Genomic DNA, 26,370 nt, shown 5'->3' with positions numbered 1-26,370 from the left:
TCATGTCTTTGATGTTCTCACTAAGATCTTTGTCTTACTAAGTTCCTTGAAGTTCTCATTAAGGTCATTGAGAAACCTTATAACTATTGTTTTGAACTCTGTATCTAGTAGTTTGCTTGTTTCCATTTCATTTAGTTCTTTTTTTTTTTGAGATTTCTTCCGTTATTTCATTTGTGACATGTTGCTTTGTCTCTGCATTTTGGCTGCTTCCCTGTATTTGTTTCTATGCATTAAGTAGAGCTGTTATGTTTCCTGGAATGAGTAGAGTGCCTTGTGTAGTAGGTGTCCTGTGGGGCCCAGTGACTCAGCCTTCCCAGTCACCTGAGCTAGGCACTCTAGGTGCACCCCTGTGTGGTCTGTGTGCACAGTCTTGTAGTTGAACCTTGATTGCTGTTGGGGTCACTGGGAGGAATTGGCCCCCAGGCCAGTTGGCTGTGAGGACCAGCTGTGACTACAGTGGGAGAGCTGCTGTGCAGGAGACAGCCCTATGGAGCAGGACTTGCTTCAGTGGGGCTTTGGTGCTCACTGAGTCTGCTCTTTGAGTGTGTTGCTTATGGATGTGTAGAGTTATAATCTGATATGGTCTGAAGCTGTCCACCGGGTACACTGGCTTGGGGCCTCCTGGGAGGTGCAAAGTCAGCCACTGCCTGGGGTCACCCAGCAGGAACTACAGAGCTATCTACTGATAGCTGCTACTTGTATGGCCTTGGAAGTGCCCAGGAAAGGTGAAACAAGGCAGGCTGGTGCTAGTGCCTTATCTGGGGCCTCTTATTGATAGATGTGGGGCACCCTGACTCCAGCTGCTGCTTGTTTGAGATATTTTAGGAAAGTTTGAAGCCTGAGCCAGGACAGACCATACATATGAAAAAACTGCTGCAAACAGCTTGGGTGGGGTGCAGATTGGATGGGGTGGGGAGTCTCAGGGAATCACGAGGGAGGAATAAACAATTTGAGCCAGCTTAATGGAAACTCTGATATGGCTGCCAGTCAGGTCTGCGATAAGGAAGGTCTCAGCATAAGAACAGTGACCCCTGTGAGCACCTCTGTCTGGGAGAAAGCCACCCCTGAGTTCTTGCTCTGATGCTAGACAATCCAGTCCTCCCAATATGTCCCTGGATCCCCCCAAACCGCTGCCCCAGCATTGAGAGAGTGAGTCTGTGTAAGTTTGTGTGCCAGCATTTTAAGGGGAACTGCCTGGGTTTCCAGCAGCCTCTGTGTCACTCAGTCCCAATCCCCACTGGTTTTTACAGCCGGAAGGTACGGGGACTTCTCTCCCCAGCTCTGGAACCCTGGGCTGTGGGTCGGATATAGGGCTGGGATCTCTTCTCACGGGAGGCCCCCACAGCCACGATATACCTCCCAATTAAAAAAATGACACATGTGGGTGCCAGACCAGCCTGTTCCGCACCTCTGTCCCTCCTGCCAGTCTCAATGTACTTTCTTCTTTACTTATGTAGTTGTAGGACTTCCATTCAGCCATATTTCAGGAGGTTCTGAATGATGGGTTCTGTATTTTAGTTGTAATTTTGATGTGGTTGTTGGAGGCAGTGAGTATTGGTATTTACCTACACCACCATTTTGGTTCTGTCCCAGGGTGTTTTTTGTGTTTTTTTGGTTTGTTTGTTTGTTTTTGCTTTTTAGAGCGAGAGTGAAAGGGGAGGGGAGGGACACAGAGAGAGAAACATCGGTGTGAAAGAGAATCTTGGATTGGTTGCCTCCTGCACACGCCCCAACCAACCGGGGGATTGAGCCTGAAACTGAGGTACGTGACCTTGACTGGAATTAAACCCACGACCCTTCAGTTCATGACCTGACACTCTATCCATTGAGCCAAACCAGCTAGGGCAGCCAGTTGGGTTTTTAAAAAATTTCCAATCTAGTGGACCAATGTTTTTATAAAATGCAGTTTAAAGAAATTTTTAGAAAAATGAAGTCCAGATTTATCATGACAATATCAAATTTCTGTAAGAGTTCCTAAATACTTATTCTCAGTTTGGATATTCAATTCATCATGGATCAGTAGCAAGATTTATATACTGGCATCAGTCTGTGGACTACACTTTGAGAGGTATGTGCACTCAACTGGAATAGAACCCAGGACCCTTCAGTCCGCAGGCTGACGCTCTGGCCACTGAGCCAAATGGGCTAGGGCAGTAGTTGATATTTCTTTAGTAATCTTTCATATGTGAATGGGCAGATCACTGAAAATAAAATAGGAACTATTTACCTCAGTTCATAAGGACACTATTAAAGCCTTTTTGACCTGGTAAACTTGCCTCCTGACCAATTCTGTATAGCTTTTGGGTGCAGCTGGAAAGTTCTCACAGCATGATTTGGAAATGGAACCAGGTGGGTAGGAATTTAAGGCTATGGGAGCTTCATTACTTCCCTTCCACAAAGCTTAGCATTTTTTACATTTTCTAGATGCTATAATATCTCTTTCTTAAAATCCATTGCATTTTCCTGATCTATATTATCATGATCTCAGAGAAATTAGTGTGTACTTCTCAGTGTACCTGCAACCTAGGTATTTGCCTCGTCTGGGAATCGAACCCACAACCTTTTGATGTATGGGACAACGCTCCAACCAACTGAGCCACACTGGTCAGGGCACTGAGTTGCTTTTTAAAAAACATATTGGTGCTCTGGCCAGATGAAGGTTTTTCTGGTGTTAGGAGGGCTGTACTTCCTTTTTAATTTGATTTGGACTTGCCCTGGAGAACACCAGTGTATGTACAATGCAGCCCCTCTTTGTTCCTGGCCAGTGTCAAGTCAACTGCAATTGAAAATGATCTACTTATGGCCCTTGAAGTAGTATTTCTGGGAGATCAGTGTCCTGTTAACCTCGGATTTTCATAATATCAAGTTTCGATATCATCCTTCTGATTGTAACATTAGAGTTGAGGTTCAGGGGATCGTCTTTTTATGTGTGAAATCATCTTTATGTCAATGTTCTCCACTCTTGAAATTTCAGTACCTGTGCCCTGTGCTGTCCCCGCCATCCAGCTCTTGTAAGAATAAGTATGGAAATAATGCAGATAAACCAGGTGCTCCCCCAAAGATCAGGAATAGTAAATTTATACATTGGAGAGAAGATCAACCAGAAAGTTAAGAGCAATGATCAGTTTTTGCTACTCAAAATATCACATGGGTTATCTTTCTCCACCTGAGAATTCAGAAGCTAATATAATCCCTATAACTGTGACTGTAGGAGGACTGCATGTTAGAAGTGGGAATGCCATTTGAGGATTCTATTTGTTATGTTAAATTCTCAGTGTTTGAGATTATTTGATTTTTAATGGAATGGTCCTTAGTTTTATAATTCTTTATTTAGAGGAGCCTGCCTCTGTTTTTAACTTCATAAGGAATTATAATAAAGTGTATTATCTTTAGAAAGAAAACTTAAACATATTACCAAGTTTCTATTTCCTTTGTTAAGAACTTCATGTGCTAAAGTACTTCTGTGCATAATAATAAGTAATAATAAAATCTTGAGCACATTTCATATTTAACATAATCCTATTAATTTTAAATATAGTAACTGGGGAAAATTTGAGTGACAGGTTACTTCATCTGACTTTTTAGAATATTCAGTTTTTTGTAATTATTACCTGACATTTTAGTTATAACGTTTACATGTTTTAAGAGGTTTCCTAAAATGATTAAAGGTTAAAAAGTTATTCTTAATTAAAATAGTAAGTTTATTACTTGAGCTCTTCCTGACTTGGCTGTATTATGCCTTTTTAAAAAAAATTCTCATTGTGAAATATAAAACACATACAAGGTCAAGAAATACAACTTTGCCAGTACTTCAAAAGCCCCTTATGTTCCTCCAAACACTGTTTCCCTCCCCTTTCAAAAGTAACCACTACCCTGATTCTTACAGTAATAAGTTTCTTGCTTCTTTATAGTTTTACTAGAGGCCCGGTGCATGAAATTCGTGCACGGAGGGCGGGGGTTGTTCCTCAGCCCAGCCTGTACCCTCTCCAATCTGGGACATCCCTCTCACAATCCAGGACTGCTAGCTCCCAACTGCTTGTCTGCCTGCCTTCCTGATTGCCCCTAACCGTTTCTGCCTGCCAGCCTGATCACCCCCTAACCACTCCGCTGCCAGCCTGTTTGCCCCCAACTTCCCTCCTCTGCCGGCCTGGTCACCCCTAACTGCCCTCTCCTGCAGGGTTGATCACCTCCAACTGCCCTCCCTTGCAGGCCTGGTCCTTCTCAACTGCCCTCCCTTGCAGGCCTGGTCCTTCTCAACTGCCCTCCCTTGCAGGCCAGGTGCCTCCCAACTGCCCCCTCCACCTGGCCATCTTGTGGTGGCCAACTTGTGTCCACATTGGGGCAGGATCTTTGACCACATGGGGGCAGCTATATTGTGTGTTGCAGTGATGATCAATCTGTATATTACTCTTTTATTAGATAGGATAGCGGCCTGGTACAGGGGTGGGGGCCAGCTGGTTTGCCCTGAAGGGTGTCCCTGATCAGGGTGGGGTTCCCTTGGGGCGTGGAGCGGCCTGAGCGAGGGGCCTGTGGTGGTTTGCAGGCCTGCCACGCCCCCTGGCAACCCAAGAGGAGGCTCTGGTATCTGGAATTTATTTTCCTTCTACAATTGAAACTTTGTAGCCTGGAGCGGAGCCAAGCCTGGGGCTCCCTCCGCGGCCGGCAGCCATTTCTGTTGGGGTTATAATTGAAACTTTGTTTCCTTAAGTGGGTGGGCCTGGCCAGGGTGTGCGGAAAGCTTTGCTTCCCCTGTTGCCGGGGACAACCCTGGCCTGCTCTCTCAAGCTCCATTCTGCCGCCATTTCTGTTTGAATTTGTTTACCTTCTATAATTGAAACTTTGTAGCTTGAGTGGAGGCTTAGGCCTGGCAAGGGCAGGCGGAAAGCTTGGCTTCCTCTGTTACCTAGGAAACCTTGCTCTCTGTGGCTGTAGCCATCTTGGTTTGGGTTAATTTGCATACTCGCTCTGATTGGATAGTGGACGTGGCTTGTGGGTGTGTCGGAGGTATGGTCAATTTGCATATTTGTCTATTATTAGGTAGGATCACCCAACCATGCATCTCTAAAGTCTATAATCTTGCCTGCTTTTTTTTGGTTTTGTTTTTTTGTTTTTTGTTTGTTTTTTTTTTTAATTTCTTTATTGATTAAGGTATCACATATTTGTCCTCATGCCCCTATTCCCATCCCACACCCCTCCCCACACATGCTCCCACCCCCCTGTTGTCCCCAACCGCTGGTTAGGCGCATATGCTTGCACACAAGTCCTTTGGTTGATCTCTCCCCTTTACCCCCACCCTCCCCTACCCTCCCTCGGAGGCCCGACAGCTGGCCTGGCACACGCACATGGAGGTGAAGTCGCCCGCACCTGCTTTCCCGCAGGCCTGAGCCCCAGAGCAGCTAGGAATGAGCTGGTGATCCCAATGGCCTGAGAGCCCAGCTGCGGAGGCCGCATTTGGCCTGGGGACTGGCGAATGGGCAGAAGATAGCCCTTATCGCAGGAGGCTAGACCTAGGGACCCTTCCTGCATGATTTCATGCACTGGGCCTCTAGTTTTAAATACTTTTAATTCCATAGGGAAAATGGAATAGGAAAAATAATGCAGGACTTAAGATGCATGTTTTGCTAATGACTTTGCCTCTAACCAGTGAAGATAGCTTTGAGCAAGTCACTTGAACTGTCAGGATCTCTTTTTTCTTCTCTAAAACATGATAGAATGGATTTAAATGATTGCTAGGACCTCTGCCACTCTAACATTTGATGAAACTGGATAAGTAAGTGTTATACTGTGCTATCCTAAATTTATTCATTTTTGTTTTCATTAGGTTGTCTTGGAGATACCCAGTTTTGTTTTAGATTTCGACAGTCTTCTGGGAGGAGGGTGTCACTGCATTGTTTCCTGGATCAATTTGACAAAGATTTACCAGTTTACTTAAAGGTTGGAAAAGTAGTAATAAAAGAATGTCTATGTGAGAGGAAACTTTAAAACTCAGTTACTTCTTATAGCATTCATAAACATTTTGCTTTTGTTTTGTTGTTATATCACACTGCTGAATTTCCTGAATCTGATTCATATAGATTCAATATGTGAGTGAAAGAGACTTTATAAAGTTACTGTTCTTGAAATGTAATGCCCATTGGGAGTTATAGAAATTGATTAGAATGCTGAAGTAATTTTCTTTCATTTGTTAATAACTCCTTGTTTATTTTATTATTATTATTATATTTAATCCTCACTCGAGGATATGTTCATTAATTTTAGAGGGAGGAAGGAGAGAGAGAGAAACCGATGTGAGAGAGAAACATCAATTAGTTGCTTCCCGTACTGGCCCTGATTAAGGATTGATTGAACCCACAATGTAGGTATGTGTCCTGACCAGGAACCAAACCTGCAACCTTTTTTGTGCATGGGATGATACTCCAACCAACTGAGCCACCCGGCAATAATTCCTGGTTTAAAATTTTATTTTAAGTTTTATTCTTATTGATTTTAGAGAAGAAGGGAGAGAGAGAGAAACATCACTAATGAGAGAGAATCATTGATTGGCTACCTCCTGCACACCCTACACTGGGGATCGAGCCTGCAACCCCGACATGTGCCCTAACCAGGAATTGAACCATGACCTCCTGGTTTAAAGGTTGACCTTCAACCACTGAGCCACACCGGCTGGGCAATAACTCCTTGTTTAGATGTGGAGATAGGGTAGTATTATACCAGTAAATATCACCCAGAGTTAAAGATTCCATGTGGTAATCCCTACCTACTTTATGATATAGAATTATAATTCCCTTTTTGATATTTTAATGAGCTTTGTTTTAAAATTATTGTTTATTAAAAATAATGTTAACAATTCCGATTATTCCAGAGCATACATTTCTGTTTTGTACCCACACTTGCATCTCTGTGTGAGGAACATTTCCATCTATGTGTCCTATCAGCACATCCAATATGAACTTTACATAGTTTGCCTAAAATCAGCATTTACAGTATACCTAACTGGTTTCACTAATGACAGGAACCCTCTCCCAGTTAGCCAAAGGTATTACCTTTGAAATGTCTCTTGTAGCTATCTATTCCTTTCCATGACCTTCTGCTTTCACTATTAACATATTCTTTCAACTGATGATAATAATCACGACATTTATTAGACCTTTTTATGTTCTAGGTTCACTGTATCAATAAGCATATATTATCTCATTAATCTCTGTAGTGTTCTGAGAGCATTCCTTTTGCAGATGAGGGAATTAAGGGCTACTGAGGATATGAAACTTGCCCAAAGATATTCCAACGCAATGTATCTTACACAGTGTTCCCACTAAAATGTAAATATGTATTATCTAAAAATAAATAAAATCTAAAATGACTACCTATTATTTAATAAATAAAGGGCTAATGATAGTACTGTTTCCTTGTCCTCACTTTCTGGACCTTCCAAAATAAGGCCTTTACCTTTCTAGTTTCCAACTTATTACCCTTTCTATACATGTGCCATATTTTAGCCTAAATAAACTACTTTTATCTTGGTTTTATTCTGGGTAGCTTGGATTTTTCTGTATGTTTTTGCTGGAACTCCTAAACCTGGAATGTCTTTGTCTTTGTTTAAACATATCCATCCTTCATTGCCCAATTCAAAACTAGATGTCTCCATGAAATCTTTACTGATCTATATAGTCAGAGATAATCTCTTCCCCCTTGACCTCTTCGTAACACTTTGTGCTTTCTTCATGGTACCTGCCCTCCTATTCCATAATGGTCATTTTTGTACTTTCCTTATCCCTCTTAGATTATGATATCCTTTAGGAACTGTGTCTTATGCATCTTTCTATCTTCTCTAACACAATGCCTTGTTCAAAGTATGTGGTCAGTTGATAAGTATTTGTTTAAAAAATATCAAATGAGGAACCAGACCAAAATTTATTCCATTAGGATGTCAAAACTTCCTAAGTTTTTTGGAATGTAATTACCTTCCTAATTGTATGTTGATAAACATTCCAATGTTTCATTATTATTGGGTAAAAACATTACTGGCTACATAAGATTCAGATTGGCATTTAACTCCTTTTGTTTTCTCTCTCTAAATTTTACATTAGGACACTTCATTTTACTAAGACTGGCCCCTAATGCAAAAGTATAGGCAGGATTTAAAAAATTATACAAAGCATTGGGGAAGAACAATTTAATTGTTCATAACTCCCTTTAACTAGTATAGCTATGAATAAAGAGCATAAACAGTAAGTTATAGGGGGAAATATGACTTTATTAATGATTATTTCATCTTTGGGCAAGTTAGCAGGTTTTTATCTGGCTATTAACTGTCATGATTGTTGTTTGTGTTGGTGGAAAAGCATAACTAGTTCTTTGTGTATACCTCATGACTCCGTTCGGGTTTATAAATGAACCTAATGTTAATAATAAAAGATGGCTACACATATTTATATTTTTCATTTGTCACTTCTTTCATAGAAGGATCCTGCTTATTTTTATGGATATGTGTATTTCCGACAAGTTCGAGACAAAACTCTAAAAAGAGGCTATTTTCAAAAGGTAATATTCAGATACACTATAATAGAAAAATATTTTTATAATATGGTTAGAAATATAGAAACCAGCAGAATGAATAGTCTTTAAAGTCTTTGATATCTTATTTTTAAACATACTAAAATTTATATTTTATCTTTGTGTATTTTTTAGATTATAGACATATGTTCCTAGATTTTTATCTGCTATTGAATTTCACCTTTATGCTATCTCTGTACTATATCCCTGACAATAAGTTACAGTTTTTTATGAAACTGTCAAAAGCCAGAAGAATCTGCTTTAATTTTTAAAAATAGTTTATTGATTTTTTAGAGATAGGAAGGGAGAGGGAGAGAAACATCGATGTGAAAGCACAATATTGATCAGCTGCCTCCTGTAAGGCCCCCTATGGGGGATCAAGCTGCAACCTGGGCAAGTGCCCCTGACCAGCAACCTCCTGATCCACGGGATGACACCCAACCAGTTGAGCCACAGGCAGAATCTACTTAATTTTTCCATTTTAGAATAAGGGAAAGAATAAACAGATTATAATATAGTTACAACTAATACTTTTTTGATGAGTCAGTAAATATACGTTAGCAACATCTAGGCATAGTTTTTACTGTAAATGTACAATCTTTTACTTTCTTTAAAAAAAAAAATGAGTTGATTTCAAGTCAGTCCCAGCTAATGGAACGCACCTTTACCTTTTGTAACCAGAGTATGCCCTGACCAGTAATTGATGCTGGATGGAAAAGTAAAAAATAATTTTCAAGAAAAATAGATTTAAAAAATAAGATCAACATAATCTGTATCTGAAGTGATTAAACTGTAAAGCCACAATTTCTAAGTATGTGGCTATGACCATTGAACTCTAAAATATTGGGGGGAGATAGGAGAGGATAAGGGTGAATAAGTGGTAATGGAAGGAAACTTGGGGTGGTGAGCACACAATACAGTATACAGATGTTGTGTTTATAGAATTGTATTCCTGAAACCCACTTAATTTGATTAACCAATGTCATCCCAATGAACTCAATAAAAAATAAAATATAACAGTTATAGGTCTTAGTTTGAAAAAGTATCACAATTTGCTCTTTCCTTATTAGGAATAATTTATCTAGCTAATTCCTGATAGTGTTTTGCTAATGATAGTAGTAGCTAGACTTTAGAAATTATCCATGATGTTAGTCTGTTTATAGGAAATTCTTTTTCCTGGAAAGAAGGAAAATCTGTCAATGTGCTTTTTATGCTCTTAAAGTGTAGTAAAAAGGTTAAAACTTTTTGTATTCTGCGATTATAGTTTTATGTTTCCTTTTAACCATATACTGTAAAAGCCTTTTTCAAAATCCACACTTTTTGCTGAATTTAGATTGTTAGTGATTGCTGATGTAAGAAATGACAAACTTAAATTATAATCATTAGGAAATTAAAAAACAACACCTTGTTTCTTTTTTTCCCTCCAGTCCTTGGTTTTGATCAGCAAACTACCTTATATTCATTTTTTTCACACTGTACTCAAACAGATAGCACCAGAGTATTTTGAAAAGAGCAAACCTTATTTGGAAGCAGGTAAGTTAAACATTGTGTGACCTAAGTAGCTTTATGAAGGAGTTTTAAAAATTTTACTGGAAATGGTCTGATGATAATGAAGTTGACCCTTTAAAAATTTAGTTAAGAATTTTATGGTGGGAGAGAGATGTAAAACTATTCTTCTGCATCTTTACCTAAAAACACCAAAAACTATCATTTATTATCTCCATTTGCACCATAGGATAATAATAAACAAATATTGAGTTGACATTTCTGATACTTAGTACTGTTAAACAGAAATCCTTATGTCGCTCGGTATAGAGAGAAGGCCCCTGCCAAGTGGTGTGCTTTTGTAGCTAATTTTAGTAGTAATAAATGAACAGAAAAACTCCTTTAAACCTGTTATTTGGTTGCTTTAAAAAGTATATTAACCAATTTTATCCTAGTAGAGGTGTATTTCTAGTGAAATGTAAGATATTTTCACTGCTTTTATTTTTCTTTTACCTCTTTTCTTCCAACCTTCCCAGTATATTTGTCCTGCCCTATAGAAAGTAGAGTTCTAAAATCTAATATGCTATTTTTTATATTTTCATATTTCCATTTATACTAAGGAAGAATTTTATTATGTTTTTACAGCTTGTAATGATGTTGATCGATGGCCTGCCCCAGTGCCAGGGAAAACATTATACCTGCCTATTATGGGGGTGGTAATGAAGGTAATAGCTTATATTTCATTTGTTTCATTTTTACAAGATCTGTAAGCATTCACACATGAGTTTTACTTTTTAACTTCCTAATAACATCCAGTCTTGTTATTGCCTTCACTTGTTTACTTATTTTATGTGAGGAGTTACAGAGATACCAGTTCATCCTGCTGCACAGAACCATTAGTCACACAACAGGGGCACCAGTCCCATCTTCCTGTAAGGTTTGCATGAAGGGGTCATCCTATACAATAAAGAGCTAATATGCAAATGGTCGTCATGCCCTCATGCCGTAAAGGCTCAGACTCTCAACACTGGGGAGAGAGGAATGGGGACCAGCTAGGCTGCGGCCCGGGAGAGGAACAAGCCGCCTGCTCTGTGGTCCCGGGCACCAGTGGCTGCGCCTGTGCCTGCGGCCCGGGAGAGGGACAAGCCACTTGCCCCATGATCCTGGGTGCCTGCGGCTGCGGTCCAGGCAAAGCCGCCCACCTGTGGTCCCCTGCAGCTGTGGCTGGCCCGGGTGAAGCCGGCCCAGGTCCTGGGTGCCTGCGGCCAGCCAGAGGAGGGAAGCCCGGGTCCTGGGTGCCTGTGATTGGCCGAAGGAGGGAATCCTGGCTCACAGGTGCGGGGCAAGGCAGAGGCGGTTAGGGCAATCAGGCTGGTAGGGGAGCAGTTAGGGGTGATCAGGTTGGTAGGGGAGCACTTATGGGCAATCAGGCAGTCAGGCAAAGGTGGTTAGGGGCAATCAGGCAGGCAGGCAGAGGAGTTAGGGGAGATCAGGCAGGCAGGCAGGCGAGTGGTTAGGAGCTAGCAGTCCTAGATTGCGAGAGGCAGTCGGACATCCCCCGAGGGGTCCAGGATTGGAGAGTGTGCAGGCCAGGCTGAGAGACTCCCCCTTCCATGAATTTCGTGCACCGGGCCTCTAGTCTTCTATATATATAAAAGCCTAAGCGACTGTTCGACCAGTAGCTATGATGCGCACTGACCACCAGGGAGCAGATGCTCAATGCACAAGCATAGAAACATGGAACCAACTGATGAATCTCAGAGGGAAGGAGGAAGGAGGGAAGGCAGGAAGAGATTAACCTAAGATCTTATATGCATACTAGAGGCCCGGTGCATGGATTCGTGCACCGGTAGGGTCCCTCAGCCTGGCTTGTAAGAACCCGGCTGAAACCAGCAGTCTGACATCCCCCAAGGGATCCTGGATTGTGAGAGGGTGCAGGCCAGGCCGAGGGACCCCACCAGTGCATGAATTCATGCACTGGGCCTCTAGTTTTTATAAAATACATGTGCATATAAATGCCACCTAGAATTCTGGTACTTTATGGCTCTCCAGAGATGGGTGGTATTGCAACATACTTGTAGGATCAAGTATGAATTACTAAAAATTAAAAGAAATTAGGAAAACCATTGTTTTTTAGTCTTAAATGATCTTCTTAATATGTAATATCAGACCAAACATGTCCATCCTAGAGTATTGTTTCCTATTAAATTTTCTTTCCTTCATTTTCTAAAATGAATTTGCATTTTGCTCTCAGGCTTTGTATGAATGTGCTCTAAGTGCTTTTGCATTTAATTTTCTTGTTGGACTTATTTTTGGCAATGCTCTCTTAAATGTGCTCTTTTCTCTGTTTTGTTTTTTTCCCTGGGAAGTCATCAAAAGTAGTACTTGTAGCCCTGAGTTGAGAGTTTTCATGGTTTCCTATGGGATTTATTCCATAGTTTGGCAAGCTTGGAAGGGTGTGTTTGGGTGTGTGTCTATTAATGCAGCAAAGATTGGAACAATAAACTGGAAGCGGTATAAAGTTGATGTCCCTTTTCTGTTTTTCAGCACATCTGCTTCTCATTGGTTTAGTGATTTCTGTGTGTATGGGAATGTGGAGACCTTGATACATTTACCTTTAGCTGTGACTGAAAATAAATGTGACTTCAGTTTTTAATCTGACATAAATACCTTGTTTTTATGGCTTTTTAGGTAGTGCTAAGTGTACCTTTTTAGCAGCAGGATAGAGCATTTCTGATTCGTCTGTGGTGGGACTGGCAAATTATATAAAGGACATTCTTTTGTTACCACGGTTAATTTCTTCTTTCTCTTTAAGGTACGGATTCCCACATGTCATGACAAACCTGGAACAACTCAAATAGTGCAGGTAGTGTGGTACTGTGGTAGAATAAACCAGCACATAGAGTCTCTTTAACAGACATTTTAAACTAGCAAATGCAGTCTTGGATTTATGATATATTTCTGAATATCACTGAAATATCCTATTAAATAATATTTTAATGAATTGACAATAAACTTCCTAATGTTTCTCAGATATTTTTCTTGTTCTTTCTCTGGTAGATACTGTTGAGAACTCAGAATTTATACTGTAATTGTGAGGACAAGGGGAAAGTAAATATTTTTTTCAGCAAGATTTAATTCTAAAAAGCCTCTTATAGAGTGGTCAGCAGACTTCTGGTCTTAGCAAACTCAATCAAAAGGATTATGTAGTTATGATTGCCTTTCATTTTTCTCAAAGCTACATCTGTTCTAGGGTGGAGTTGAATTTTTTCATCTGAGACATTTTAACTAGTATATTAGCACTTCCATTGTTCTTTGAATTGAATAAAAATGGAGAGCAGTAGGAAAGCTAATTTTGCCTGTTATATATATCATATAGTATTATGGTAGTATTTTATACAGTTGTGAATTCGTCTGGCCATTAAATTAGTGCTTTAACCATGTAATCTGTGTTTTCTTGATCTTCTGCTGTTTTAGGGGAGATGGGTCAGATCCACTTTCTGTGGCTTTTCCTAGAGGAAGAGAATCTTAAAAGATAGGGCAATATGTTTTTTGATCATGAGATAAATAGGTATATTTTAAAAATCAATTTCTGTACATTTTAGTGACATCTCTATTTCTTCTTTTCTATCTCAGGCAGACACACACATATCTGTTGTTTTATCTACTGTTCATGAAGTGGATCTTTTCAGGTAAAGAGTAAAAAAATTTTAACTGCTTTTGCTTTGTGATGTTAAATTTATCTTTAGAAAATGAATGTTTATATATGAAATGTAGAAAAAAACTGGAAAATAATCATGCTTCACCCTGACTGCATGTTACAAGCTTTGGTATTGTAATGATGTAAAAAAAAAAATGCACTTATTCCCTGGCCTGTGTGGCTCAGTTGGTTGGAGCAGCATCCTTACACCGCAAGGTTGTGGGTTGGATTCCCGGTCAGAGCGCATATCTAGGTTGCGGGGTTTGATCCCTGTGAGGGGCATGTATGGGAGGCAACCGATCGATGTTTCTCTTTTTCCGTCTTTCCCCCGCTTCCCTCTCTCTAAACTCAAACATATCCCCCAATGAGGATTAAATTTTTTTAAATGCACTTATTTTTTTAGAGATGCACTTTTAAGTATTTTGAGGTGAAATGTCATGAAGTTTGTGTTTTAAAGTACTTCATTCAATAAGAAAAAGTAAATGAAGCAAAAATAGCAAAATATTGTTAACACAAGATGATATATATAAGGGAGTTCTTACACTATTATCTTTATTTCTCTGTATGTTTGAAACTTTTCAAAAATGCAAAACTAAAAATTAAGTGCAGATAATCTAGCACTTAAAAAAGAAAAAAGGAAAAAGTACCAATGTACTTTACACAGAGCAGCTAAGTAAGAATCTTTGAATTGGTGCCCAAGTTCTAGCTCCCAGGTGGTTCTCATGTGGAGCCCAGCTTGAGAAACCACTGTTATAAATGAGCAGTTACTAAATATTAATACATATAATCAGAAGTCATGTGAAAGACAGTGAGTTTTGGTTTGATTTTTTTTTTGTGTGTGTATATGGGTTGTGTGTGTGTGTGTGTGTGTGTGTGTGTGTGTGTGTGTGTGACCTGCATGGAATATTGCTTCAAAGATTATTAGTTTTATATGCTAGATTTGTTTTATGTCCTGGCCCTGGCACAGCCCAGTAACCCTACTTTTAGGTATTTATGCAATAAAAATGAAAACATACCTACACCAAGACTTGTATACAAGTGTTTATAGCAGCTTTACATACCAGCCTAATATTGGAAATAATGCAAATGTCCATCAGCGGGTAAATGGATAAACAAAATGAGATATGTGTATGTGCATAGAATACTACTCAGGGATTAAGAATGAACTATTGATATATTATGGATGACTCTCAGAAGCATTATATTTAGTGAAATGAGCTAGATTTTTAAAAAGCTACTTACTGAATGATTCCATTTATATAATATTCTGAAAAAGGCAAAACTATAAAAATCAGGCCTTTTTTCTTTTTAAAGATATGATTGATTTTATTTTGAGAGAGAGAGAAAGGTAGAGGGGAGAGAGAGTGAAACATTGATGTGAGAGCCTAATATTGATCGGCTGCCTCCTGCATGCCCACTACTGGGGATGTAGCCTGCAACCCAAGCATGTGCCCAAGCTAGCCTGCAACCCAATCAAATTGGCAACCTTTCGGTGCAGGACACACCCAACCAACCGAGACACACCAGCCAGGGCTCAATGTGAAGTGTTTAGAATGATTACATGGGAACTTAACAAGTTGGATAAATAACAATGTTCCTACTGTGTAAACACCTTTCAGGTGTTTTTTCCCAGTTTTCTTTCATAGTCAGATGCTTTGGGAACTGGTGCTGTTGGGGGAGCCCCTTGTGGTCATGGCACCATCACCTTCAGAGTCTTCGGAGACTGTATTGGCACTTGTTAAGTGAGTACATTTGGTTCATAATGGTGATAGTTGTAGCACTTTCCCATCTGTTATTTCCTGGTACACTTATTGCATTGATCCACACAAAGAAGTTAGTGCTTATTATAGCACCAATTTATGGATGAGAAAATTAATCAGGCTTCATGAAGGCTGCAACCATGTTCTTGTTTTTCTGAGCAACAAGCACATTCATTTACTTACACCAGTGGTTTCCAACCCATGTGCCAAAACATGCAATACCTGACTGTTTAGTCAGGGGCACTGACCTCTTTACCCTTCGATTGTCAAATTAAAAAATGACAACAGCCAATACACCTATAGCCATTCAGTGTGAATGAATCAAAATTATACCAGTGCTCTTCCTTTCAGGAGCACGCCCACCCAGCCCCCGCCCCGTCCCCCAGGTGCGTTACCTTTGCCTTTCCCTCTCCTAAGCTTCAAGGTCCCTTCCTTTGCTTCTGTAACTTGTTTCCTGAGCCTATGCAGCCCAGCTGGCTCGCTTCTACTACCTCTGTAACTTTCTAAATAAACTTTCTCTTATAACTTGAAAAAAATATATACCTTTTTATTTTTGTCAGAGCAGAAAAAATATATATTTTGGTATGCCGTGGAATTTTAGTAATTAGTTTATGTGTGCCATGAGATGAAAAAGGTTGAAAATCCCTGACATACACAAAGTTGACACCTGAAAAATATTAGGTTTGTGAATGGTCAGTGTCTAGTAAAAGGCATATGATAGAATCAGAATTTCACCTTATTTTTTGCCCCAAGTCCAATGTTCTTTCAGTATGCCCTTTCACATTATGTATTTCCATTTGGTTTCTAGTTTCCTGAAATGAGTTTGCCATTTATTGAAATAGATACATTATCCCATTAGGAGTATACTGTGTATATGGATGCTTTATGCTTATTGAGCAGGGCCTTTAATTTCTGTGTCCTTTGTTTTACATGTTCTCGCTCCACAGCTGTATTTCTCCATTGAAGTACTTCAGTGACTTCCGACCTTATTTCACTATTCATGATAGTGAATTCAAAGAATATACTACTCGTACTCAAGCCCCGTAAGTAAACAAAGAAACTTTTATTAACCAATTATTACCTTTATAAACTGCAGAATCATTTTTGGTAATAATTTAAAAGTTTAAATTTTGAACTTATTGGTAGACTGATTTTATAAAGTAAGGTTTAAGGAGCTGCTGGTTCACATTTCCAGAGTCAGCATCTTATTTTCTTTGAATGATTCATTTTATTAGTGGGAGATATATTGTCATTAATAGCCTCCAACTGTACTGTCAGTTCTATCTTCTTTTCATACTTCAGGATCTCTTGTAGTATCAGTTATCTCTTCTTGCTCTATAATTTCCTTTTTCTTCTTCCTCTTCATTAGCATATAAACATGAATATTCTTCCTAGTCTGTAAAAGGGGGAAAATATTCTTTCTCTTTTAGCTCCTGCTCTATTACTCATCTTCTTTTCATAGCTAAGTTTCTAGAATAACAATAAAAACCTCTGTTTATTATCTCCTTTTCTTGGTTTCCTGGTTGCTTCTCAGTCAATTGCATGTTGATTTCTCCATCTCAACTGATGTTGTTCTTGCCCAAGTCAGTAAGGCCCTTCTCACTGCTTGACCCTGTGCGTACTGTATTGCCCCATTTTCCCTTTCTTATAACATTTAAGCTATTGACCGTGAAAATATTTTAATCCTTGATACTACTCTTACCTGGCTCTCTGGTGGTGCATCTCACTCTCCTGTGCAGACTTTTCTTTCTCTGCCAACCTCTTAGATGTTGGTATTCTTCAGTGTTGTGTTCTGGATTCTGATTTCATACTAATAATTGTTTCTGTACTATCTTATCTGTACTCACGACTTCCGTTAGCACCTATATACCAAGGACTGAAGTTTATCTTCCTAGTCAAAATCTTTATAAGGTCCAGACCTATATATCCAAATTTTATTTATTTTTTTTAACCACGTTTGCTATTTGAACATCTAATGTCACCTAAAACAAAACATGTTCAAACTTAATTCTTTTTGTTTCCTTTTTCCCCCCTAATCCCAAGCCTCTTACTATTTTCATGAATGCTATTACTTTTTGCTTAGTTATCAAAACCTAAATTGTCATAAATTTCTCCTTAATAGGGTGTACATCAAGTTTTACCAAATCCTGTCAATTCATCATCCTAATCTTTCCAAAGCTCTCTTCCCACTCCTCCTGTCTCTTTTCATATTGGCTGTTGATTTTTCTCAAACCTCTTCCCCTCCTTATAGGATATCTTCTACATTTTCCATAGAGTAGCCTTTCTAATAAGTACATTTTCATTCATGTGGCATGGCTCTACTGAGTTCTCCAGAAGCTTTCATTTGCCTACAAGATAACATCTAAACTTCTTAGCATATTAACTTGGTACTTAATGATCTGGCCAGCATCTGCCCAGCTACTTTTATTTCTACTTTGTGCTCTAGAAATGCTGAACTATTTGTAGTTCCACAAACAGATCATGATCTCACTTCATTGCTTTGCACATACTATTCATTCTCCTGCAGCACCTTTACTACTCTTATCCATTTGGCAAAGAACTCTTACTCATCTTTCATATCTTTGTGCAAATGTCATCTCTTTGATGAGGCCGTCCTTTCATCCCATGGTAGACATAATGTCTCCTTTGTAATTATTGTACATTTTTTTTACCACTTTCACTGTTTTATCATTTCTGGCATCATAATTCAGTATGTATCCCTTTTAACTGTGTGCTTTAGAAAAACTATGTCTTTTCATCTTTATATGCTTAGTGCTAAACATGGTATCTGGCATATACTTTATATGTAACTAGAGGCCTGATGCATGAAGATTTGTGCAAGAATGGGCCTTCCTTCCCTGGCTGCTGGCACTGCCTTTGCTCCGGCCCGGAGCCGCCTTTTGGCCTTCACTCAGTCCCAGAGCTGCCTTTCCGCCTTCCCATGCTGCCCAGAGGCCCCGAGTGGCTGGGGTGGTGCAGCCCTGCCCCCGGCCGCTCACTGCCTGTGTATGCAAATTAACCCGTCATCTTTGTTGGGTTAATTTGCATACTCACTCCTGATTGGCTGGTGGGCGTCGCAAAGGTATAATTTGCATCTTCCTCTTTTATTAGTGTAGATACATTGAATGAAGGAAAAGATCATTTATTTATGGTTCACTTAAAAGAAATTGTAAACTATTCTTCACTGATGGAACATTCATCTTTTTCTCACCTCATTTTTGTTTTGTTTTTATGTAGGCCCTCAGTCATATTAGGAGTAACCAACCCCTTTTTTGCAAAAACACTTCAGCACTGGCCACACATTATTCGAATAGGAGACCTTAAACCAGCAGGTAAAGTATAAACTCGGTGTTCTTCTTTTTAATATATAATGTGGCTGAGCAGGTTTATTTCTTCCCCTTTGTTTTTACTTTTTGGTTACTTTTTAATTATGTTGATGGCAGTCTTCTTTGAGGCAGTCTGAATAAGGGCCTTTGAAGAAGAGCATAACTTCTCACTAAAATATGCAGGTGTAACCATCATTCCTCCTATTAAAAAAACGTACTTAGTGTTATAAACATGGAATGAATGATAGCAAAATGAAACCTCAAAAACAAGCTACTTTTTGTAAATAGCCCAATTAAAAAGGGATTTCCAACACTTTACTAAGTATTATATATTTCTGTAATGCTGATATTGATTAAAGAAGTAATCAAAAGGTTGTGCTTTCCTTAAGAAAATAAGCTCATGGTGGCTTTTTCTTTTTTAAATAAGATAAATCCACTTGTAATTGTTTTCTTTTCAATAAATTTAAATTCTCAAGGAGTACAGCATTACATGAATTCTGTGTCCAGTGACCTTAGCAAGAAGATTGCTTCCAAATTTGGCATGAACCATGCCACTATTTCCATAAGCATGAGTTACCTTTCCCCAGATTACTCAGTTTGCCACCAGGAGTCACTATGTTGTTCTTGGTTTTGTATATGTAAACATGTCTCTTGCCCAGATAGAATTCAGTTTCATTTTGAGCATAAACACCTTTAATTTTAAGAAAATGGTATGCTCACTCTGGTTCCAGAGAGCCTACTTATTATATCCAGCAGTCATGGCCTTGGACCACAGCCTTCCAGACATACTTGTCGTTTTACAAGTCCTGTTCCCAGCAGGCCTCCACCAGCTCCAAGATGGTGGAAAGAGCCAGGGTAGCTGTTTCAAAGGTGTTTTTAAATGAATACATGCATTCTGCGGTTGGAAGTTTTATACATCTAGATAATTTAATGGTACCTCTGACATTCCTCACTGGACGTTCCTGAATTTTTCATTTTGTTATGATATCTTACCCGCTAATATTCTTGCTGATCTGAAAAAGTCTCTTCAGGCAGGTAAAGTTGCCATTTAAAAGACCTAGGACCAAGGGAGGGGAAGGAAAGGCTACAGAAAGGAAAAGAGAAAGAAAGCCTGTTATATTTCATGTGCATATGACACTTTTAAGTGTTTATCTTGAGGTATTTTTCTGCCAGGTAAAAGGGTGGTTTAGATTGTAGCTTCTCTAGACCTTAAGGCTAGAACCCCACTGCATATGCTGCAGGAATTGTTTGTTCACAGCAGCCCTGCTCAGGAGTCCTGTTCACCTTTGAATCAGACCTGGGGTTGTGGCATACGCTATCACCACCTGGTGGCAGTGTAAGTTCCTACAGTGCAAAAGCAGAGGTGTGTATGTGCGTGGGGGGACCTTTAAATACTTCTATATTCTAATTTAGGAGTTACTTTAATTCCATTTACTCTTAAAGGGTATTTTATGTGTATTGGCACATAAATAATAAAGGTACAACCAGTGCAAAAATAAAAATTTTCAATATTATGTACTAATAGACATTAATAAAAGATCAAGTACCTATTGTATGTAATTTACACAAATTTTTTCTGTAATGTTGTAATCAGTATTGTCTTTAGCCAGTTTTAAAGTACCAGTTATAAACTCTTGAATATATATATTTTGTTGTTACTAATCCTTACCTAAGGATATTTTTCCCATTGATTTTTTTTTTTTTTAAGAGCGAGAGGACGGGAGGGGGATAGACAAAGCGAGAAATATCTATGTGAGAGAGACGAGAGACACATCAATTGGTTGCCTTCTGCATATGCCCCAACATGTGCCAGGGATCGAGCCTGCAACTGAAGTATGTGCTCTTGATTGGAATTGAACCCATGACCCCGCAGTCCATCTGCCGACGGTCTAGCCACTGAGCCAAATCAGCTAGGGCAAACTTTTGAATATTAATTGATTTTAGGAAGAATACATTAGCTACAATATCCCTGACTAAGTAATAGTCAGCAGATTATTAATCTTATAAAATTTCAGTTTTGTGATGTGAAATTTGAATAATTCTAAGAATCTTTCTAATGTATCTTTCAGGTGAAATTCCTAAGCAGGTTAAAGTAAAAAAATTGAAGAACCTAAAGACTCTGGATTCTAAACCTGGTATTAACTTTTATTAATTTAAAAATATATACATATTGGGCACTTGTTAAAAAATAAAAACTTACTGCTTACCTTGTTTTCTTCTTAGGAGTTTATACTTCTTATAAGCCATATCTAAATAGAGATGAAGAGATCATAAAGCAATTACAGAAGGTAATTATTTGCTCATATTACTAATTTAAATTGCTTTATTCAGTTATGTAATATATAACTAGGCAATTTGTGCTTTATATATATATATATATAACTAGAGGCCTGGTGCACAAAATTCATGCACTGGAGGGCGGGGTGCCTCAGCCCGGCCTGCGCCCTCTCGCAGTCTGAGACCCCTCACTTCTTACTGCCCGCCTACTCAATGCTCCTTAGCGCTGCCATGGAGACGGGAGAGGCTCCTGCCACCACCGCTGCAAGCCCGGATTCTGGCTGAGCGGTGCTCCCCCTGTGGGAGTGCACTGACCACCAGGGGCAGCTCCTGCATTGAGTGTCTGCCCCCTGGTGGTCAGTGCCCATCATAGCGACAGGTCGTTCTGCCCTAACGGTCACTTAGGTTTTTATTATATAGATCAGTGATGGCGAACCTATGACACGCGTGTCAGCACTGACACGCGTAGCCATTTCTGATGACACATGGCCGCTGAGGCGGCCGCATGCTGAGGATGAAACATTTGCTGCTCCTGAGGATGAAAGTTTGCGAAATAATGTTTTTTCCTCAAAGTGACACACTACCCGAGTTATGCTGTTTTTTGGCGAAGTTTGACACACCAAGCTCAAAAGGTTGCCCATCACTGATATAGATACTGTGAAATGAGGTCTCTCTTTTGAACCAATGCTTCCTAAAAATCAGGAGACTACAGTAGCAGCAACTAATGGGCAGGTGCAACTACAAACCAGTGCCAGATACTTGGAAGTTATAGTGAAAAAGTGGACTGTGCCATGAGGTAGCTTAGCATCTAATGCAGTATAGTTAGCCTTTTTTGGAAAATGTAAATAGTATTTTTTTACAATAAATAAATTGTAAAAAAAATTATTTGATATGGCAGTTATGAAATAAATACAGTCTTTGTTGTGAACTGATATTTTTAAGTATGGTGAATAGTTCATGTTTTTTTCTAAGGATTTTTTTTCACAGTATATTGTATAATAAATTTTAGATGAAATTATTTCAAGATGAAGTTATAGGGTTTGTTTTATATCAAGTAATATATATATACACACACATATATATATATATATATATATATATATATATATATTATTATATATATTCACACACACTAGAGTTCCAGAGCACAAATTCGTGCACGGTTGGGGTCCAGCCAGCCCACCCCGATGGGGGCCCATTGGGCTGGGTTTGCGGGGGGGGGCTGTTGGTTGGCCAGCCCTGCCCCTGATTGGGGTAAAGGAGGGCCAATTGGGGGCAGGGCCAGCCAAGGGGAGGGGCCGCAGGTGGTTGGCTGGCCAGCCCTGCCCCCAATAGAGGTGGGGTGGACTGGCTGGGGGGAGGGGCCACGTGTGGTTGGCCGGCTGGCCCTGCCCCCAATTTGGGTGTTGGGGGACAATCGGGGGCCGGGCTGGCTGGGGGAGGGGTGATGAGGGCCCAGATCAGGCCGGTTGGCTGCCACAGCATACGTCATAGCCACCAGTCATTTTGGTAGTTCCACCGTTCCAGTTGCTGGGCTTTTATATATATAGATACCATATATATGTGTATATTTTTTCATGTATCAGTTGAGCTCTATAATTATCCATTATTTTATATTCTCTGATACCAGACTATAGGTTCTTATTGTTTTCTCTTTTAAGGGTGTACAACAGAAACGTCCTTCTGAGGCTCAAAGCGTTATTCTGCGACGTTATTTCTTGGAGTTGACACAAAGCTTCATCATTCCATTAGTAAGTTAATATATACATTTGCTTAATTTAATGATTTGTTGAAGAGAATATGAATGTTTTTCCCATTCACCAAAACTTTATCTTAAGGTGTGTGTTTTGTCTGCTCTTGTGTTTAGTGATGAAAAATAGAGCCCTTGGTAGAAGGGAGTTATGGGGGGGAAAAGAGGGACATCTATAATAATCTCAACAATAAAGATTATTAAAAATGAAAAATAGAGCCCTTTAGATGGAAAATGATTCTGCCAGTAAATAACATCCACAGAAAAGCTACTTATATCTGACAAAATAGATTTCAAGATAACGAGAGACAAAGACAGACACTTTATAATGATAAAGGGGACTCTACATAAAGAAAACATAATATATGCCCCAACCAGGGAGCACCAAAATATTTAAAACAACTCCGAACAGAACTAAAGGAAGAAACAGATCAAAACACAGTTATAGTTGGGGATCTTAATTTTCCACTGAAAGCTCTAGACAGATCAACCAAACAGAAAATCAGTAAAGAAATATCAGCCTTAAATGAAACACTAGACCAAATGGACATATTGACATTTATAGAACCTTTCATCCTAGAACATCAGACTCTACATTCTTCTCCAGTGTACACAGACTATTCTCAAGGATAGACCATATGTTGGGTCATAAAACTAGCATCAACAAATTTAAGGAGATTGAAATTATATCAAGCATATTCTTTGACCATGATGTCTTGAAATTAGAAATACCAGTAAACTGCAAAAAGGAAGTAAAGAAACCTACAAATTTATGGAGATTAAACAACATACTACTAAAAAATGACTGTGTCAAGAAAGAAAAGATGAGATCAAAAGATATATAAAAACAAATGAGAATGACATTACAACATGTCAAAACTTCTGGGATAAAGCAAAAGCAGTAATAAGAGGGAAGTTTATGTTGTTAGAGCTGTTTCTCAAGAAACAAGAAAAATCTTAAACAACCTAACATTACATCTTAAAGAACTAGAAAAAGAAGAATAAAGCAACCCAAAGTCAGCAGAAGAAAGGAAATAATAAAAATTAGAAGAGAATTGAATGAAATAGAGAACAAAAAGACTATGCAAAAAATTAGTAAAATAAAGAGCTGGTTCTTTGAAAAGATTAATAAAATTGACAATCCCCTGGCTAGATTCACTAAGGAAAAAAAGAAAAAGACCCATATAAACAAAATGAGAAATGAGAGAGAAGTCACTATAGATATCATAGATATACAAAAGATTATACTAGAATATTATGAAAGGGTATATGCCACCAAATTCAATAACCTAAAAGAAATGGATATCTTCCTAGAATTATATAACCTTCCTAGACTAAATCATGAAGAATTGGAAAATCTAAATAGACCCATCAGTAGTGAGGAAATTGAAACAACCATAAAAAACCTCCCCAAAAATAAAAGTCCATGACCAGATGACTTCACCAGTGAATTCTACCAAACGTTCAAAGAAGATTTAAAAGCTATCCTCAAACTCTTCTAAAAAATTGAAGAAGCAATATTTCCTAACACATTCTGTGAGACCACTATGATCCTGGTACCAAAACCTGGCAAAGATAACACAAAAAAAGAAAAATACAGACCAATATCTTTGATGAACACAGATACAACAATCCTAAACAAAATACTAGCAAATCGAATATAATACATCTAAAAAATAATATATCACCATCAAGTGGGTTCATTTCAGGGGCACAAGGATGGTTCAGCATAATGCAAATCTATCAGTGTAGTACACCACATTAACAAAAGGAAGGATAAATATCATATGATCTTATCAATAGATGCAGAAAAAGCATTTGATGAGATACAACATCCATTTATGATTAAAACACTAAAATTAGGAATAGAAGGAAAGTACCTCAACATGATAAGGCCATCTATGATAAACCCTCAGCTAATATCATACTCAATGGTGAAAAACTGAAAGCTTTTCCTCTAAGAACAGGAATAAGACAAGGATGTCCACTCTCACCACTCTTATTTAATATAGTGCTGGAAATTCTAGCCAGAGCAGTAAGGCAAGAGAGAAAAATAAAAGGCATTCAAATAGGGAAGGAAGAAGTCAAACTGTCACTCTTTGCAGACAACATGATTCTGTATGTAGAAAACCCTAAAGACTCCACCAAAAAACTATTCGAAATAATAAATACAGTCAAGTTGTAGGATACAAAATCAGTGTGCAAAAATCCATTGCCTTTCTGTATACTAACAATAAAACTTCAGAAAAAGAAAAAAAGAAAAAAACAGTTCCTTTTGCAATTGCAACCAAAAGAATAAAATACCTAGGAATATACTTAACAAAGAATGTGAAAGACCTATATATTGAAAATTACAAAGCATTATTAAAAGAGGTTGAAAAAGACACAACAAAATGGAAAAATATTCTGTGTTCATGGATTGGAAGAATCAACATAGTTCAAATGGCCATATTACCCAAAGCTATATACAGATTTAATGCAATCCCCATCAAAATCCCAATGTCATTTTTTAAAGAAACAAAACAAGAGATCATCAGATTTGTATGGAACCACAAAAGACCCCAAATAACCAAAGCAATCTTCAGATAAAAGAACAAAGTTGGAGGTATCATGCTACCTGACTTCAGATTATACCACAGAGCTACAGTAATCAAAACAGCATGGTATTGGCAGAGAAACAGACACACAGATCAATGGAACAGAATAGAAAGTCCAGCTATAAAACCACAGGTATATGGACAGATATTTTTGACAAAGGAGCCAAAAACGCACAATGGAGTAAAGATAGTCTCTTCAATAAATGGTGCTGGGACAACTGGAAAGCCACGTGCAAATGAATGAAACTGGATTATAGTGTGTCCCCATGTACAAAAATTAATTTAAAATGGATCAAACACCTAAATATAAGACCTGAAACAATAAGTTACATAAAAGAAAATATAGGTACCAAATTTATGGACCTTGGTCATAGAGAACATTTTATGAATTTGACCCCAAAGGCAAGGGAAATACAGGCCAAAATAAATGAATGGGACTATATCAAACTAAAAAGCTTCTGCACAGCAAAAGAAACTTGACAACAAAACAAAGAGGCAGCCAACCAGATGGGAGATGATATTTGCAAACAATAGCTCCGACAAAGGTTTAATTTCCAAAATATATAAAGAACTCATAAAACTCAACATCAAACAACCCAATCAAAAAGTGGGCAAAGGACCTGAAAACACACCTCTCCCAAGACGATGTATGAGCAGCCAATAGATATATGAAAAGCTGTTCAACCTCACTGGCAGTTAGAGAAATGCAAATCAAAACTACAATGAGATACCACCTCACAGCTATTAGAGGGACCAGTATCAACAAAACAAGCAATTACAAGTATTGGAGAGGTTGTGGGAAAAAAGGAACCCTCATTCTCTGCTGGTGGGAATGTAGACTGGCACAACCACTATGGCGATTCCTCAAAAAATTGAGAGTAGAGCTGCCGTACAACCTAGCAATCCCTCTCCTGGGTTTCCC

The 26,370-nt window shown here is 38.7% G+C and overlaps 1 protein-coding gene across 2 annotated transcripts in view; it reads left to right on the top strand.

The window, feature by feature from the left end:
- Nucleotides 1-26,370, top strand: part of DENND6A (DENN domain containing 6A) — a 50,988-nt gene that overhangs the window by 15,470 nt on the left and 9,148 nt on the right. Inside the window, exons 4-15 of one of the 2 annotated variants that reach the window (XM_079795401.1) lie at nucleotides 5,822-5,934; nucleotides 8,464-8,541; nucleotides 9,981-10,086; nucleotides 10,684-10,763; nucleotides 12,854-12,904; nucleotides 13,675-13,730; nucleotides 15,358-15,480; nucleotides 16,446-16,541; nucleotides 18,736-18,830; nucleotides 20,894-20,959; nucleotides 21,048-21,112; nucleotides 22,763-22,852. In XM_079795401.1, the coding sequence (XP_079651527.1) occupies nucleotides 5,822-5,934; nucleotides 8,464-8,541; nucleotides 9,981-10,086; nucleotides 10,684-10,763; nucleotides 12,854-12,904; nucleotides 13,675-13,730; nucleotides 15,358-15,480; nucleotides 16,446-16,541; nucleotides 18,736-18,830; nucleotides 20,894-20,959; nucleotides 21,048-21,112; nucleotides 22,763-22,852 (1,019 nt within the window). Of the gene's footprint in view, nucleotides 1-5,821; nucleotides 5,935-8,460; nucleotides 8,542-9,980; nucleotides 10,087-10,683; nucleotides 10,764-12,853; nucleotides 12,905-13,674; nucleotides 13,731-15,357; nucleotides 15,481-16,445; nucleotides 16,542-18,735; nucleotides 18,831-20,893; nucleotides 20,960-21,047; nucleotides 21,113-22,762; nucleotides 22,853-26,370 lie in introns of both variants that reach the window. The other variant, XM_079795400.1, reaches the window with a different exon arrangement.

The sequence above is a fragment of the Cnephaeus nilssonii genome (genome assembly GCF_951640355.1).
Source record: "Cnephaeus nilssonii genome assembly, chromosome: 17".
Taxonomy (NCBI): domain Eukaryota; kingdom Metazoa; phylum Chordata; class Mammalia; order Chiroptera; family Vespertilionidae; genus Cnephaeus; species Cnephaeus nilssonii.
This window is presented reverse-complemented; position numbering and strand designations above follow the sequence as displayed.